Here is a 17,974-nt window from a genome sequence, read left to right on the forward strand (position 1 = left end):
TCTAGGCCCCCTTCACACGCGGGAGAGTTGTTAAGACCTTAATGTGAAAGACAACAAATAACAAGAAAGGCCAATGTCAACTCTTTATGGCCTTAATCTCCCTTTAATCTCTTCATTGACCACGTTCTCTGCTCTCGACCATTTATAATTTCTAAATTACATAATTTTAAGGTGGGGTTCTCGCAGGCTTCTTTTCCGCTTACCCTTTTTTTTTTTCATTTATTATATGTATATTTCAACTTTCTGTAAAAAAGATTGGCCGCAATTTTTGACTGAGTAATAAAACTATTTTTATTATTTTGAAATTTTTAATTTTAAAATAAACTATATATACTTTTAAATGATATCATTTTTTTTCTTTTCCAATTATATAATACATATAAACTTCAATCAAATTATAGTCAAGTTAACCGGTCAAAAATCAAAATGAACGTATATTGATGGAAGTAGTATTGTTTTTAATTCCAAACATTTTTAAAAAAAGAATTACTTCTTAGTCTCTTAAAAAGTATAAATGTGTTCTTTTTCTATCCAAAAAAAAATAATACCTATTAATGCTTTATAAATACTAAATTCTAAAAAGATGTATGTAAATATAAATTTTTCTACAAACAAGTCAACGTTTATAAAATAAGGAAAATCACGCTCATATGATTTAAGATTTTACTATCAAATCCAAATATATATGAATAAAATGGAGTGAAACAAGTGAATAAAAAAGTGTTAGGAATAAGATAATGTAGGGAGTGAAATCATTAAACTTGTTTGTTTGTGTAGAATGAATATATATTAATTTAATTATTTCTGAATGATTAATATTTATAAAATTAAAATATTACATTAATTTATATATATACATACATATGTATATATATATTTGAGCTGTTGATTTATTTTTATGTAAAAATTATGCATGTAGCTGTTTAATTTAAATAAAGTTGAAACAAGGGAGAAAGAAAACTTTGATATCTTATACCCAATAATGAAACTTCTCATTCGGGCATGAAAAACTCATATTTTGTGTGGTTAAGGTATGAGTTTCAAAATACATTTTTTTTTCCATCAAACATTGGGTATGAATTTCGAATGAAAAAAATCCAAAGGTTGGAACGAAGAAAACGCATACATAATGTCTAAAAAGCTCGAACCAAAAGATTTTCTACCATACAGAGTTATGCTTGTCCTAATAGGGTGGTTGATGCAGGGCATTCCTCCAAAAAACCCAATCACGTCTGTTCCTTTCAAGAGGATTTCATAAATGTGGATGAACAGAAACATTAAGCTATATCTCATATATAAAGGAAAACTCGTTTACATCAGGTTAATAACTCCGCCACATTTAATATGCAAAATTTGTATGAATTCATAAAATTAAATTTCAAGACCAAAAGTTTCAAAACTAGCTACAACCCTCTCAAATTTGGCTGATGCTCTCATTGACATGTACAGATACCGTGTCGACGGTAAGGGATTTCTATATGCAATAATCTTGTCCTACCAGAAGTTGCCAGGAGATCTAGGCGGAAATGTCCCTAATCATCTTAAAGCATAAATCACCACAGATGATTCATCATTCAGTACTACAGATATTACACCTAAACCATGCAACTCTGCAAGTAACACATACCGGGTGCCAGTCAGTATATAAATTCATTTTACTTGTGTAAAGATGCATACCTTAGAAGTTTATTAGAAACTAAAAAAACAAAACTTCCATAAACTACATTCTACGTACTACATCATTCTTTTCTTTTCTATTGATACTCCATCTATCCCGTTGAGTTGTATACGTTGGGACATAGGACTCGCACGCATTTTAAGGTTCTTATAAAATATAGTCTATAACTTATTTTAAAATATTTTTGTTTATGAATAAAAATTTAATGTTTAAATTTTTATTCATAAACAGAATTTAAAAAGAAAAGGAAAAAAGGTTATAGTATTTTATAGAAGTCGTAAAATGCGTGACAAGCAAAACAAAAAAACTGTATAGAAATGAGTGGAATGGAGGAAATATATAATTAGGTCCTTAGCTCCCAACTTGGTGACTAAACCAGCATTTCACCATTTGCATAGGACGCTGCCTTTCATCACCCTAGAATTTTATTATTATGAAACCTTATTACTACTACACTATCAACATTAACACTGTCTGTGCAATAAGAAAACTACCCAAAATGTTTTATTAGACAAAAGAAGGACAATAATATATTGCGGGTGAGAATATAAAATAACGTGGACAAATTCTGACAGGCATACAAATGGGTAGAACTCAGGACCAGTGCCCTAAGAGCCCTAAGAGAGAGTAGCAGATCACAAACTAACTTTTCATAAGATTTGATGGGTAACTTCACTTTATTGTCAATAGGGTAGTCACAACAGCTTAAACTAAAAAATTCTTAGGTTGTTCCAGAAAAAGTCAGTTCCCAAGTTTATCGTCTCAAATAAATCAATTCTTTTTGGAAACTACTGTATATAAAAAGCAAGCAGTAGACATACCGTGTCATGTTATTCAAGGGCATGAAAATTGCTTATCCTCACTGAATGACCTTAAACGTTTAATAAGGTTCCCTTTCAATGACTCTGGAATTCGCGGGGCAAATTTTTTTCTGGCCTCCTCTATCAAAGATCTCCTGCATGACAGCAGAAGTAGAAAAGATGAGTACAATATGTGGCTGAAAATAAGATCAAGCGGAACTGCTGTAATCAATATAAGAAGAAGACTAAGATCCGTGTACCGCCTATACATGCTCTCTACTATCATTAATAGAATCCTTTTTGTTGATCTACAAATCTTCCTAACAGTACCCTGAGCCGGAAACGGAATGCGTTAACCCTATGGCCTCGTGTTATAATATATAATTTATAGTTGTATATGTTAAATTTCCATCAGACTTATTTTAATGACATTTAATTGGTTAAATTAATAATCAATATCTGCCACCATAATTTCCTATAACAGGCAAACATGGTTTTGAAATTTCAACCTCAAATTAACTTCTCTACCCTTGACTAAACTTGTTAAGTAGTTTAGAGCTCCACAATCCACATAAAAAAAATTCAAGATCATGTAACCAATAAATGATAATACTAAATACAGTATGCTCAAAACTGCAAAATGTACTAACTATAGGCATACCCGTAACAAATCGAAGATATATATAATCTCAACTTTCTCCACTTAACAGTAATTTTAAAATTACTCGAAGAGTTTTTTCATAGTTTTCAGTATTATTTAATAAACAAGCATGAATATTCAAGTGATAGCTACTGAACTTACAAAATTGCATAAAGAATGGATGAAAAAAAGCACAACACCTATTGAATCTATGCATACTACTAGAGAACTCACTTCTTATAGTTTCTGCTTACTGATTCGCTACCAGCTTCACAAAAAATTTTAGATCGCATAAAATCATGAACATCATCTGACCAACCACATGATCGCAAAACTTGAGAAGCTTCTTTCTCCAGACTGAAACAAACCAAGAAAAAACATATCAAGAATTTTTTGAGGTACTATGGAAGCACTATCAAGAAGCAACAGAACCATATTAAATTTTGTGAAGGAAACACAGCACCACAAATCTGGTCAAAGGGAAATATATAAAAAATTAAAAGACAATCAAAGCACATAAATAACAATGTGATACACATTACAGAGGCAGAAACAGCAAATTGTGCATCTCACATGCTGCTGTTTATGTTTCTTCCTATTAAGCTATAGTTACAGTTAAACACTGCCCTATGCCACCAGTATTACTTACAAGCATCGGGGCTGCCCTGGGGATTTACGTGGCCCAAGTCAAAATCATTTTTCAGGGGCCTTAATCTGCGAATTTCATACATTTTTTATAGAAAGAATTCAGGAATTTTAGGGTCCTAGGTGCAAGTCTTGTCTGCCCATAGGACCACCCCTGAGCATCAACTTTTGAAGGCATGTATCACCGACTAATGGTACTCAAGGAGTCAGAGAAGTATTAACTTACATGCGGGAAAATATAGTCTTTGCATCCTAACAAAAAAAATGATCTATGCTTTGGAAAAAGATGACCACATCAAAGCAGTCATAAATCCATTATAGAAACACTAGCTCCAAAGTATTCTAGCACCTAAATGAAGAATCCATTCCTAATAAGTAGTAACAACCGTTCAAGCCCAAAAGCCTCATATTTGCATGATAGACATCAGCGATTCCATGTACTTGCCCCAAAAGCCATTATACACAACACCTCCAAATCCATGAACTTAACCTAAAAGCCTCATATTTGCATGATATACATCACCAATTCCATCTACTTAAATGTAATTTTTGACATTGCTTATAACGATTTAGAGTTCTCCACCCGGGTTCTTTAATGCTTCCAATTACTTCACAATTGCTTCTGTGCAAGTTATTTTTCCACAGACAAGACTCATTCTGTTCTTTCTTCAACTGTGACCTCCTAAACCAGTCCATCATTCTTTCACAAAACGATTCCCAGATCTCTACCCATGGCCTTTAATGCTTCCAATTACTCCACACTTGCATCTGTGTAGCCTAAATTACCGCAGACTGACTTGTTCTGTTTTTTCTTGACCTGTAAACTTCATACCAGCCCAGCATTTTTCCTAAACCAGTAGTGAAATTAGAACTGGTCGATCAATTCTTATTAGTTATACACATATCCAGTGGGGTCAAAATACCCCAACCATCCCTCAAATTTGACTAGCTATATCTTATAATTGCTTTTTACTCCTGAAAACTGAACTATGCAGTCACAAATTCGCAATTTTGACTTGAACAATTTTTTTAATTTCTAACCCCTGGCAAAAGCAAAATTTGTATCCATTAAGATTTTGAAAAGCAATCAAGTTTCCAGAATCATAATGAGGTATAACACCGCCTCAACTAACCTATCATCTTTCAGCCACAAACCCTATGAAATATTTAGGTTGCACAAATTAATAACTTATATATAGTAGGCATGCTACCTAACACTTATGCACACATTTATTACATTCTACCTGGTTTATCATTCCACTGCTTCCATAATGAAGCTTGCCCATGGTAAATTAAAATGTTCAGCTTGTGTGAATGTTTGTAACTTCACATAGCACCTCACTCTTTATAAGCACAGCAAATTGTCAGGGATGGAACCAGAAAAACACATAACGAGGGGGCCAAATAAAAAAAGTTCCATGGATTTGCTCTTATTTGCCAAACAAAATTGAAAAATATGGAGGGTTTACTCCTATTTCTCTTCTCGTGTTTCATTTTACACTAGTTTCAAACCTGGGGATTGTTATTAAGTGATGTGAATAGAAACTATTTTATATTATTAATAGATCAAACTTGGTTTTAACTATTTCTCTCATCTTAAATACTTACAAAATGGTGGGACTAAATTATAAATTTCATAATTGTAAATATAAAAAATTGAAAAATGCATAGGTTTTGGGGGGACGGCGGCCAACCCGTGCCCCCTTCAGTTCCGTCCCTGCAAATAGTATTTTAGAGGACTTACATAACTTCATTTAATAATCTTGCTGTACCACAAGTGTCAGAACTAGTTTAACTATTGGTACAAAAAAGTAGCAGGAAAAATTGTAACTTCTTTTTAACTAGACGTTGAACTATAAAACAATTAGAAGATCACATGTAAATAGAGATCAGATCAGATCTGGAGCAGCTCAGGCTACAGTTGGAGGGGCAATCCTATATATGCACTTCACACACAAATTCAACCCAAACACTAACATCCTACAGAGCCCAGTCAAAAAGAAGTTGCTTGAGTACCTTTGAGACAACTAGGAGCCAAGTCACCCATCACAACAAGTCAACAAGTTGTTCATATACATATATTCAAACATATTATGTAACTGCATACATATCACTTTCATAGGCTAGATCAAAGTAATAATATATATATATATATATATATACATATATATATATATGTCAGTTTAAATTAAACAAATATCTATAATAGATCTAAATCACTCATTAATAACATCTTAATACCAAATATATTTAGCCTGTAAACTCAGATATTTCAAGCAAGTCATTTCAAGACGACATTCTAACCAATCCTTCTTCTGTGCTTGAATTTAAGCACTCTAGTAAATGAAATGCAATTCCATTTCAAGTATAATACTAGAAATCAGATTATATTTATAAGGCATTTTTAGCAAATGAAACATTTTTTCCTGATTCAATAATACAAATATAAAAATTAGAAATATAAAATAGAAATCAAGCTGTATAAAACTGTGTAAAATTATGAATTACTTCTATAGATATGCTTTTATCACTAAATAGAAAATTATTGGATACAATCATTTGACAAATTATATGGAAAGAGCGCTAGTAATATGCGATTTTAGATTTGCTCGGCAGAGGAAGCCGTGCTGACCAGAAGAGAGGAGAAAGAGAACAATGGAGGAGATATTAGAGAAGATGTAGGTCATATATCAAGAGTCTATATAAGTTACAAACTATAGTATGCGCAATTTTTCGCTTTGAACCCTTTTTTTAGTTCTGGGTCTGGGTTTTCTGTCCAGGCAGCGGTAAAATCCATCATCACCCAGTACCATTAGCCATTCGAATAGTTGAAAGGCACGACGGACCGACAAGTTGGCAAACACAATAACCATAAGCTGCACCACATTCTCTTTTGCTACATGTTGATAACAAAAATCATCTCTATGCACAATAAAATCATGAATATGCTCCATACTAGTCCTTTTCCTTTTCAGTTGTGGGAAAGAAGTGGATCCATGATGTATGCAACATAACATAATAAACAATGTTACTCATTGTGCTTTTGACTTTATGTATATAAGTGTAGAATTATAGCTAAGTAGATTACAAATATAAAAATATATATATGGCCAAATTTCAGTTAAAACATGTCAAGATGTCAGACCAAAACTATTATAAGATATCTGCAAAAAATAAAGAACCATTGCATTATATATAAGAATAACGTACGTTGCTTTCAGTTCTTGAAGTTTTCTGCGAGATTCAGCATCATCAGCTAACAAGATGCACATGTCATTACCCTGTAATTCACTCTTGAAATTTGTTTCTCCAGGTCGTGCATAGGATTTGTTGCCTTCAGCTAATGATATGTATGAATCTTCTGGCTGTAACTTTCTCTTGAAGCTCATTTTGTCAAGGTTTAAATGAGTCTGGCCATCATTGCAGGATTCCGCTGTTCTCTCATTTGAGTTTGAGTTTTCAATGCCCAAATTAGACATGGCATCTTCAGCAGACAAAGTGCAAGAGTTTTCTTCTTGAAGTTTTTGGGTGAACGCCAGCGTAGGTTCAAGGGAACTTATGCTGCCATTTCCCAATAGTTGTTGACTAGGACTATTACTTTTCGCTGCAGAGGAATTATTGCTAGTGCTTACGATACTATCTTTTCCATTTGGTAATAAAACTGAATGACTTCTCTCACCATCAATTACAATATCTGAACTTTTAGAGATACCGTTCGTGTCCTTAAATGGTAGGCCATTACTCTCGGTTTTCTTCTTGAAATTTAGGGATTTCACATCTCCATTCTTTTCACTGGATTCTTTCTTATGAAAAACAAGTTTCACATTATTAACTGGTGTAGATATCTGCTTCACATTGGACTTCCCATTGTTTTTAATTGGCATCTTTGGACTAGAAGGTGCATTATCGACCTTGGATAGAGTTAGTTTATCCTCATCACAAGAAGGATCGCCAGCTTGTTTCATACTCACTACTTTATGTGGACCTGCTTTTAGAACTTTAGATGTACCATTGCCATTGATACCATTGTACTTTATACCATTGGTAGTCGACTCCGTGCTGGTAGTTACTGGCCTCTGTTTTGTACGAGAGAAAAAAAGAATATAAACTTTCTCCGATAACACTTCCTTAAGTGTTGAAAGAGTAACAAAGGAATCATTGCAGCAATACCAACGATTCATTGGATCCTGTACACATAAAGAAAGCAAATTTTTAAATCTGATTATTACATCACAAAATATCGTAATAATATGAGATATATCAGTAACAGTTTAAAGACCTTGATGTATGCGTAGTAGTGTCCAGAATCCGGGGAGAAGCCAGAATGAACAATGGATGCAAAAAGATTATACTCTGGATGTGGATCCTGATGCATTTAAGAAGTATATTGTATTAAAAATGTACCAAATAAATGACAAAAGCAGATCAAAAGCAACCATATCAGACACAAAACTTCAGATGCATCTTACAAAGAAATTCAGTGAAAAACAACCCATTCATAATACCAAAATAAACAGATTAGCCAGAATGGTACAACACCAATTAATCTGGCACATGCAATAGCTATTACACCAACTTTAGTGTAATAATTACAATAAATACAGACCACGAACAGCCAAAATGATGGCTTAATTATAGTTATCTAACACGGTATCCAGTATATAAGTACGGCAGACAGTATCATTACAGTGATAAATCCAGTAAATTACTTTGGATCGAAGTATGAAACAACAGTTTTTCTCACGCTAAAGCCCTAACTAAACCAAACCAAACATAGTTGTTATTTATATCCCACTAGGAAGCAGGGTCTGGGTACACAGACCATACTGTTAGGGATAAAAATACGAGATTCGGCTTCTAATGCAAAGCGCACTCACAAAAATATATTACGCGGAAAACCCACGTCCCAACTTGTATTATTAATAAAAACCGTTATCAATAATACAATCAACCAAACTTGGATACTCAAGCCTAACAGCACTCAAGCATCCGCTCACAAGCGACACCTAAGTCTACATCTTGAGCACACCTATCAAACACAATATGACTATGTATATATAGTCATCTCAAACTTAGTTAAATCAGAATCTAATTCTGAAATACCTTACTCCAATTAGAATCCAATTCTGAAATCTAACTCAAACCAGAATCCAATTCATATTGGATCAATATCCAACAATCCTTCCCATATTTGTGACCAAGACATACCTTTTATAATAATTGTTAAAACATACAATTATTATCCATATATGTTTCGAATCACCCAAGCCATGCTACCATTGTAATGGGCTGATACCTAACAATCCTCCACTTCAGCCCAATACAATTTCATAACTAAATCAACAGTCACCACCAAGATACGGACGTCCATCCACCAATGCCTCCCCTCAATATGTCAATATTTAAAGCTGCCCATGAGAGGTCGAAGATTGTGAATTGTGTAAAGATAGCGTGAATTTTGACGGATGGGAGTAGCTTCATTTATTGGCCTTCGTTAAAGATTAAGAATTTGAACATTTAAATGATTCTCAGCCTATGGACATAATTCTTCACTTCTGTGATGGAAGACTAGTCCCGCTAGTGACCAGTGTTTTTTTTTTTTGACAACTAGTCCGGACCTCTTTTTGTGACGAGCACTACAGACTGTTCCTATAAGGTCTATGAAAATCAGGGAGGTATAGGGAGGGTGGGAGGGTAAGATGTACACAGAATTTACCTCTACTCCAGGGGCTCTTCCCTAAAAAGCCCCAGCTTCTAAAGCATAAAAATACTTGTATAATACAGATATAATATGACATTTCAAGAAACTAAAAAATAACAAACACTGAAGTATTATATACTAAACTATAATATCAAGTAACAACTGAATTCTAAACAAAAAACAATATGTAGCTGGAAAGCACTACACACCTGGCTTGCTTTGCACATGTAGCTCGAAAGCACCAAAACCTCCTCGAATGCAATTGCCTTGTCAATTTTCCCCCCAAATATGCCCTCAAACCTCTGTCCAACATTATCATACACAAAAACCTTTAACCACAGGTAATCCATGTGAACAAAAACCGCACAATAATAATAACAAAAAAGAGTGCTACCTTAAGTTGAATCACAAGGACATTTGGAGCTTGTAAAATTGACATTTGCTTCTTTGCCGCAACTAGTTTCTTACAACTAAACAAGCACAGAGTAAATTATGAATGCATATGAACAACCAACCTATATTTAATTAAAAAAGTAGAGGAGAGACTTACTTATCACATTTGTACTTGTTATTACCATCCAAAACCTCAGCCTGAAAAAACTTATGCAAGGCTTCTTTAAGGGAACCAGAATGCATGACATCAAGGCTTATATCCATAATCTCATCTACCTTATTCGACTCCTTCCCACACGACAAACACTTCACCTGACTCTGCAAAGCACCCCCGAAAATATCCTTAACTACCGAACTACCCCCAATTCCGTCACTCCCGCCACCACCTCCATTCACCACCGCCTTCCCCCCATTCACAACCGCCTTGCGCCTGTGCTGCTGAAGCTTCTTAAGCCGTAAACACGTGTTATGACACGCATCAATAACATACCGCAAAAACTCATGAGCATCCTCCTGTCGCCCGAGACGAAAATGCTCAGCAAACAACCTCAAGCAATTATTTAGCTTGTACGGAGCATCTAGGGTTAGGTCACTAGACAGAGACCGCACAATTCTCCTCTCCAGTATACAAAACGGACAATCACTCTTCCTATCCCGCTCCGCAACAGCTAAATCACCTAAACAATCCCCACAATTCAATCAATTAAACCTACAAAAACGAAATCAATCAATTAAAAGAAAAGAGTGAATAAACATAAAAAAAAGCTTACAGAGAGAGGTGTGTTGAGATTTGAGGCAAAAATTAGCGAGCGGAGGAGTGTAGGTCAAGCACTGAAGAACGGAGTTGAGATAACACGAGTTGCCGAGATTTTTCAAACCTAACGGAGGGCGATTGATTTTGCGCTGCTTGGAATTATTAGATTGTTGTTGCCAAGTCATTTGCAAGGCCATGAACGACCTCTCTCACCGGACTCCTCCGCATTGATTACCGATCTCCACGCTCCTCCTCCGCCGTCCGTACACACTCAGGCGAGTCCAGAGAAGAGGGGGTTTTGTGTTGTTTGTGTGTTTGTTTTGAAATCTTCTGGTTTGGTTGGGCACTCTGTGAGTTTGTGTGTGTTTTTACGTATCTTAAAATATGATATACTTGGCTACTTTGAAAAGTAAAAGAGAGATTACGGGTATTTTTCATTTCTGAATAGGAGTATATTGTATAGAGTTACTAATAAATGATGTGGTTTGTTTTATAGGGAGTGTGCGATCACTGTGAGTTGGTTCAGCGGAGCAACTTGTAACAATTCCTGAATTTAGTTTATAAAATTATTTTAAAATGAATTGATTTGTGTTTTTCTAATTTATAATTATTTTCGATATTCTTATCCTTACATATTTAATGTTGTTAAATTACTTTTTAACTATCAAATTCACTTCACTTGTGTTACCGTTTTTCAACTTGTTTGGTGTTTAACATTAACATTTGGGTTTTTTTCATAACCGCATGATCTCTTAAATTTTTTTACAAAAATACTGTTGCAAATTTTCAATATTTTAAAAATATCATTTTTTTATAAATGAGATTGCGGAAGTTACAAGTCGTATTTTTGTAAATAATTTGAATTTTTTTTATTTCTATAGTATTTTTGTAAATAATTGGTATATTTATAAATATTCCTTTAGATTTATAAAAATATTATCTTTTTAAATATTTTTTAAAGATTAATAGATGTTTAAAGACAATACATTTTATGAATTATTAAATTTGATTTAATTCATTTGTGTAGAATTATTTTGAGTTTATGACTTAATGTAATTATTATAAAACTTTGTAAATTCAAAAAAGTTTTAAAATATTTGACTTATTTGTATAAATAATAATACATATTTACAAATATTATCTGGTTCAGTAATTCATTCAAATCCTCTTGATTATTAATATAATAATTTCAGGATTCCAATACTTGTCAAGGTGAATATGGGACGTAAATATAAATAATGAAATTAATTATGATTTTTTTATTCATTTACATGCAAATTTTGATCACAATAAAAAAATAATTTTAACATTATTTTAAATTAATGTATATTAAACTCTAACAAATATATCAATAGACAAACCATAGAATATTACAATAGACCCGATCAACTAAAAATCGTTTTATTGTATATAATATATTTATATGTAACAAATTGAATTCTTATTCAATAAAATCTTCAAGTTATAATTTTTAATAAAATATATATCATTGATAAAAATATTAATAACACTTTATTAAGCATGATCATAAATGATCCACGTTGTTAGATTTAAAAAAAAACAAACAATTTCACCTTATATTTGTGTAACAAAAAAAAAACTTCACCTTATTTTTTCAAAAATAATTCTTTCATAATTTTAATTGAAATACTAAATAATATGAAATATAATCAAAAGTATTTTCTTATAGGGGTGTATTGGATTGAGATTTTAAAGCATTTTTTTCATTCATGTATTCCATCGGGATTGTTTGAAATCCATTAAAATCTCGAGGTATTCAATTGGGATGTTAAATTATGCTATAAAATCTGGTGGTATTCAATTAAGATTTTAAATTATGCTTTAAAATCCGATGTTAATCAATTGAGATTGTTTAAAAATCATTAAAATCTGATGGTATTCAAATGCTGATGGATTTTTTTGGATTTCATAAAATGATGGATTTTGTGGTATTCTTTAGCGTATTTTATATTTTTTGAAATCCCACCAAAATCAATGGATTTTTGACGCATTGTGTTCAAATGCTATATATTTTATCAAAAATCAGCACAAAATCAAAATCAAATACAATCCATTAAAATCAATGGACTAAAAACAATTTTTTAAAATCTCAATCGAATACACCCTGTTAATTTTTAATTTAGTTATAATTTGTGGATAATAATATATTAAGTAAATGATTTCGATTTGATTACAGCCAAAAAACAGTATTGTGAACATTCTCATAACCTCCTAAAAAAATTTGTTACCATGAAAATTCGGACTCAGAAAATTGTTATGGTAAGCTGGTAACTTAAGACACTTGACTTGGCGGGAAAAAAGAAGAAGAAGAAAGCTTTACACTTAAATTTTATATCATATGCCACAGCCCACAAGATGTATATGGTAATACTTGTAAATCTTTCTTTTCACAAAGTCATCTGTGTGACAACTGTTCGGTATAATGTACACAAATAGATCAAACACATTGAAAAATGTCCAACCCTTTCTGAGCTATTTCAGACGGGAAGACACCCACATTTCTACTGATTCCTTGCTGCATTTGTAACTAAAACTGCAATGCTTGGTAAAAGAACAGTGTCAGGTAACTGAAAGTAACTTCCAAGTACATTTGTGGCTTCCTTGGAGGTAATGGGCGTATATGCTGCTATATGATGCCGCCTCAGAGAAGAAACACCCTAACAGCTGGTTTTACTCGGTGCATCTATTTAGTAGAGACTGCCGAAGAAGTCAATGGTTCAGATTCATCATGCTGTGACTCATCAGGGGTGCTTTGACCAACTTCTTTTCTTAACTTGGAATTGTTGTAAACAGCTACACCAGCAATGGCTGCATAGAAATGATAATTCATTTCAGTATGAACATAATGTATCAGATAACAAAGCCCAAATGCATCTACATCTATACATAAAGATCGAAGGAATAAATTTTACAGGATTTAATATTATATGACTCCACCCTATAATTATAGATACTTTTGTCAGTTAAAATATCAGAGTTACGTTTTAATCGTAGACCATTAATAGCACAAGCTTCATAAAGTGTCATTATCATATGATCCTGGTAAGCCATCATCCAAGTCCTAACACCTCAAGGTTTCAGGAGAACTAGAACTAAACACGAGTAGATGTCAGTTTTACAATGGTTATGTACTAAAATGCATGGTTTAGTATATTAACTGACAACACTAGAGAGAGAATGCCTCTTTATTCATATATTTAATTTTTTGCTAAGCTAATTTATTTTTGCATCTGCAAGCGCTGAATATGAAGCTTAAAATGAAACCACATTTCAATGACAGAAAAGTCCACTTGACTGACCCGAGAGCTGTAAAATTGCTTGCTTCTATTTAAATACTTACCGATGGCATAACCAAACAAATTGATGAGAGTCAGCTTTGTATCAGCAAAAAGAAGGGCTGATAACAAAACGACCACCCAATCCTTCACAACTCCGGCCACACGAATGGTCAAAGCACTTGTATGGGAGATAACTAGGAACACAGAGAGATTTAGAGCAAAAGTACAAAGTGAGTTAAGTATAAGCACTAGAGGTTGAAAACTCCATGACCCTTGTGCATCCATCTTCGACTTCTCCAAAAATATCCATGGAATCAGCAGGCAAAGAGCGCTGCATCGGAGAACAAATTTATACAAAACAACATGATTATATATGTACACACAATATGGTCGCCAGGAATTATAGAACTTAAGCTTTGACCAGGGAAGTACATACCTGCAGGGGCTAACGTAGTACATCATAGATATAGGGTTTAATTTGAGGCCCTTTTTCTTAACAAAAATTTCCATGAATATAAGCCTTAAAGCTTCACCCACAACACCCCCCATTTGGTAAACAACACCAATCCAATTAATATTAATTTCTCCATACGAAGCCACCAGAACACCAAAACTTATCACAGACATTATGAGAAGCATGCGGCAGCTCATTACTTCAAGTCCTGCAGCTACTCCCAAAATGAAAACAGCTACTGGCACTGCAAATTTTAATAAAAAAGCCTTATGCTTAATCACTAGTTGCTATCGGGAGACTGTTCAAATAAAGCAAGTAGTGCCTTGATATATAGATGTCATGTACAGATTATCAGATTCATATCTAAGGAAGCAACATTATAACATAAACTAAGTCGAAATTTGAGAGAATAGATTTACTTACTAATTGCTTTCAACATTTGTGCAAATGAAACAGAGATATAGAGGTAAGCAGTGTTTCCAAGCCAAAGAGTCATTGCAAACATTGCACCAATTGGGACAACTGAAGTGGCATATCTGCATGTATACAAAATGCAATCAATTTTTTTTTTCTTTTTATTGTTTCGTTAAATAATTAAAGCAGAAACAGATGTATGATAACAAACAAGTAATTGATATGTTCTTCCCAAATGCCACTGCTACTCTAATGTTTATGAGGTATTCATTCATACAAACTTTCATACATAAATAGAAAAGAGAAACCAGATACGCTTAGCACAAGCATAAAAGTGGTTCTTGAGAAATCGAGTTGCCAGGAGTGTAGGATTGTATATAATTTCACACAGTTAGTTTTAATGTTTTTAGAATAACAATGGCAGGTACTATGTGTAGGTAATGCAAATCACTGCATAGATAGTACATACATTTCCGCAGTCATCCCTTCTTCAACTTTCAATATCTGCAAGGAGGTGTGATTGAAATTACACAGTTGTAAAACCAGATAGTATACCTTAGGTGGGAAAAAAGGCGTCATAAATTGGCAATATTACCTTGAAAAATTTGGTCAAACCGAAACATAATACAGAGGAGAAGATCATATGAAGTAGAGTTAATCCAAGAGGGTATGGGAAATTTATTTCCTTTGATGACAAAACCCACTGCAAGTTAAAAACTCAGGGTAAGTATCACAATATAGAGCAAGTATCTTATATAAACAACACTACTGAAATCAAGTATGTGACTATTTTTGAACATTGATGTATGGGCTGCAACACACTAAAAACTCAATGACATCGATAAGAAGCCACATCAAACTCTATATCCTCTACTGACGTCTAAATCCTTTCTATTTGTCGTACTTGAAGACTCAGGGGCAATATAAACATAATTACTGCTCTCTTGATGGTCATTACTCTTAGTTGTAAGAAGATACAGCATAGGATGACCATAAAAAGTATCTCTCCTGAACTTCTAACATACAAAGGTTCCACAGTATAACATCTGAAGACATATTACAATACCTGTTCAGCCAAAGAATGCCATAACTTTTTCCAAAAAGAGTTGCTGATAGAATGTGCATCCGAACGAGCTCTTTTCTACTTCAATAATTTAAATTGATTGTCCATGTCATTTTTGTGGGTTGAACACCTCGTGCCAGATGTAAAAGCTTCCAACTATGTGCTAGTTTTATTGCTATAGATATATAGACCTCTGGGCCATTCTTGCAACTCTAGGCTTAAGGTGCTAAATATTATAAAGGATGATAGTAAAGAAAAAAAGTCTGTCGATAAGATGAGTGAACTCAGGGTCATAACTCATAAGTTCAAATCTCGGTACTCAGGGTCACAATTACCTGATTAAATGCAAAAGGCAGGGAATTTTGGCACCAGCTAGACATATCTCATTGATTAACCACTAATCTTCAGCCAACGTTGAAATTACAATTTAAAATTTTTGTGAGTTTCAGTTCAAGCCTGTCAAACAAGAAATGCACACATGCTGCATGCACTCCATTATCGGTGAACGGTATACGTATTCAGTTCTTCCGATGTGGATGCATCTATATATATTGGTAGAGAAATTAGTTGTAGTTTAGGCCTGTGCATTGGTTGGAGAAATTTCAACAAGTCCATGGATGGTATCATGCACAGGGGTTCCGCATAATACTCCAAGACCGTATAGATTGATTAAATTTTTTATGTTGGAACTAAAGCTGCCTAGGTTCTGCTTACAAGCTGAGGTTCCCAAAGCTTCTTCTGCCTCCTAGCTCTGTAGTGCTTCTTAGAACAAATTGTGTGAATGGTTGGGTCTAAAATTTGATGATGGAAGTTGAAGCCTGAAAACTATTGAATGTAAGGTTGTTGCTCTAATCCACATTACAGATACTTTATTTGAGTTCTACTTCATATATAGTATACTTAGATCATTGTATTCATGCATTCCCATGGATGAACACCATGAGATAAAGTTGGAAGGTTGCCGTCCTTTTGGTTGTTGCATTGATCAAGTTGTTACGGTAGTACCCTGGAATCTGATCCATATCAATATTCACAGCAATGCTCTCATACAATGGTAATAAGCGACTCTATTTTAGACCTTATATTGTTGGGAAGAGCCCTAAATTGGATCTTATACACTGGGATCATAAAACCCCATTAAAATTCTTTAGAATTGGGGACGGAAAGATGGATATAGATAACAGATACCAATAGAAAAAGACATGACCATCGGCCAGAGAGAAGCAAACAAAAGCCAGATATAACTACATAAAAACACAAACTACTAATACATAAAGATACAAACTAGTAATGAATCCATCATCATTTTTTGTTCTTTTTTCCGCCGAGGCTGATACATCAGCACTCCTTAAAACCCACAACCACAAAATTGCCAAGTGACTTATCTGGGAACTCACCAGTATGATTATAACGTAAAGTGCCCTCCTCGGCAATTACATTAATCAAACACAACAACACCACGATTCAAGTTGAAATTCATTTCAATAAAAATGGCAACTTTTCCAACATACTTTCTTGTTTGCAAAAAATTAAGCAACCCAATTGATACAAAATTGCAATAGCAAGATAATATGTAGGTACAACATAGATTTGGGGTACCTTGTTAAAGAAGATCTGACCAGCGGAGAGGCAGATGTAGAGGAGAATGTAAGCATATGTTATATACTCTTTGCCCACCATTCTTCTCATTCGACCCTCTGCCATTTTCAATAAATGTTTCTCCTGGGATTTGATTAAACGCTGCCGCTATTTAAGTACTGCTGCTCACTGTATCATGCTAATGGAATGCTGCTTAAAAACGGGTTAAAGTCAAGAGAGGGAGTATTGTTCATGTTATGCGCGTGAGTGCCTCAGGTTCAGGGCTGCTCAAGCAAAATACTCAATTAAAATTGACAAAAATATATTTCCTCGGTATTTATATTTTTATTGGTTAAATTGACTAATTTATGACCAAAGATTACAGGACACTATTTCATTATTTTGAATTTTGAAAAACTAAAAATTGCATTTTAAAGTAGATTAAAAGTTATTTCGGGTGATATATTTTTTCTATTTTATCAATTAATAAAATATTAATAAATTTCAGTCAAACTTTGATCAATTTGACCGACACAAAAGGGGACGAAAGGAGTA

General features: G+C 33.6%; 2 protein-coding genes across 2 annotated transcripts; both read right to left on the reverse strand.

Moving 5' to 3' along the window:
- Window positions 1–1,265: 1,265 nt before the first annotated feature.
- LOC108219057 (ubiquitin carboxyl-terminal hydrolase 25) lies at window positions 1,266–10,971 on the reverse strand. Its single transcript, XM_017392305.2, has 9 exons — window positions 10,628–10,971; window positions 10,015–10,534; window positions 9,859–9,934; window positions 9,674–9,766; window positions 8,043–8,129; window positions 6,974–7,950; window positions 3,353–3,475; window positions 2,500–2,633; window positions 1,266–1,610 (listed from the first exon to the last, which is right to left on the reverse strand). Exons 1-8 carry the CDS (start codon window positions 10,806–10,808, stop codon window positions 2,513–2,515), a joined length of 2,178 nt encoding a protein of 725 aa, XP_017247794.1. The 5' UTR covers window positions 10,809–10,971; the 3' UTR covers window positions 1,266–1,610; window positions 2,500–2,512.
- A 1,965-nt stretch (window positions 10,972–12,936) lies between these two features.
- On the reverse strand, window positions 12,937–17,688 carry LOC108216196 (probable sugar phosphate/phosphate translocator At3g14410). Its single transcript, XM_017388889.2, has 7 exons — window positions 17,441–17,688; window positions 15,374–15,481; window positions 15,248–15,282; window positions 14,788–14,900; window positions 14,347–14,608; window positions 13,973–14,241; window positions 12,937–13,440 (listed from the first exon to the last, which is right to left on the reverse strand). The coding sequence occupies exons 1-7, from the start codon at window positions 17,543–17,545 to the stop codon at window positions 13,316–13,318; spliced, it is 1,017 nt and encodes a 338-aa protein (XP_017244378.1). The 5' UTR covers window positions 17,546–17,688; the 3' UTR covers window positions 12,937–13,315.
- Between the last annotated feature and the right edge of the window lie 286 nt (window positions 17,689–17,974).

This window comes from Daucus carota, chromosome 4, assembly GCF_001625215.2.
Source record: "Daucus carota subsp. sativus chromosome 4, DH1 v3.0, whole genome shotgun sequence".
Lineage (NCBI taxonomy): Eukaryota > Viridiplantae > Streptophyta > Magnoliopsida > Apiales > Apiaceae > Daucus > Daucus carota.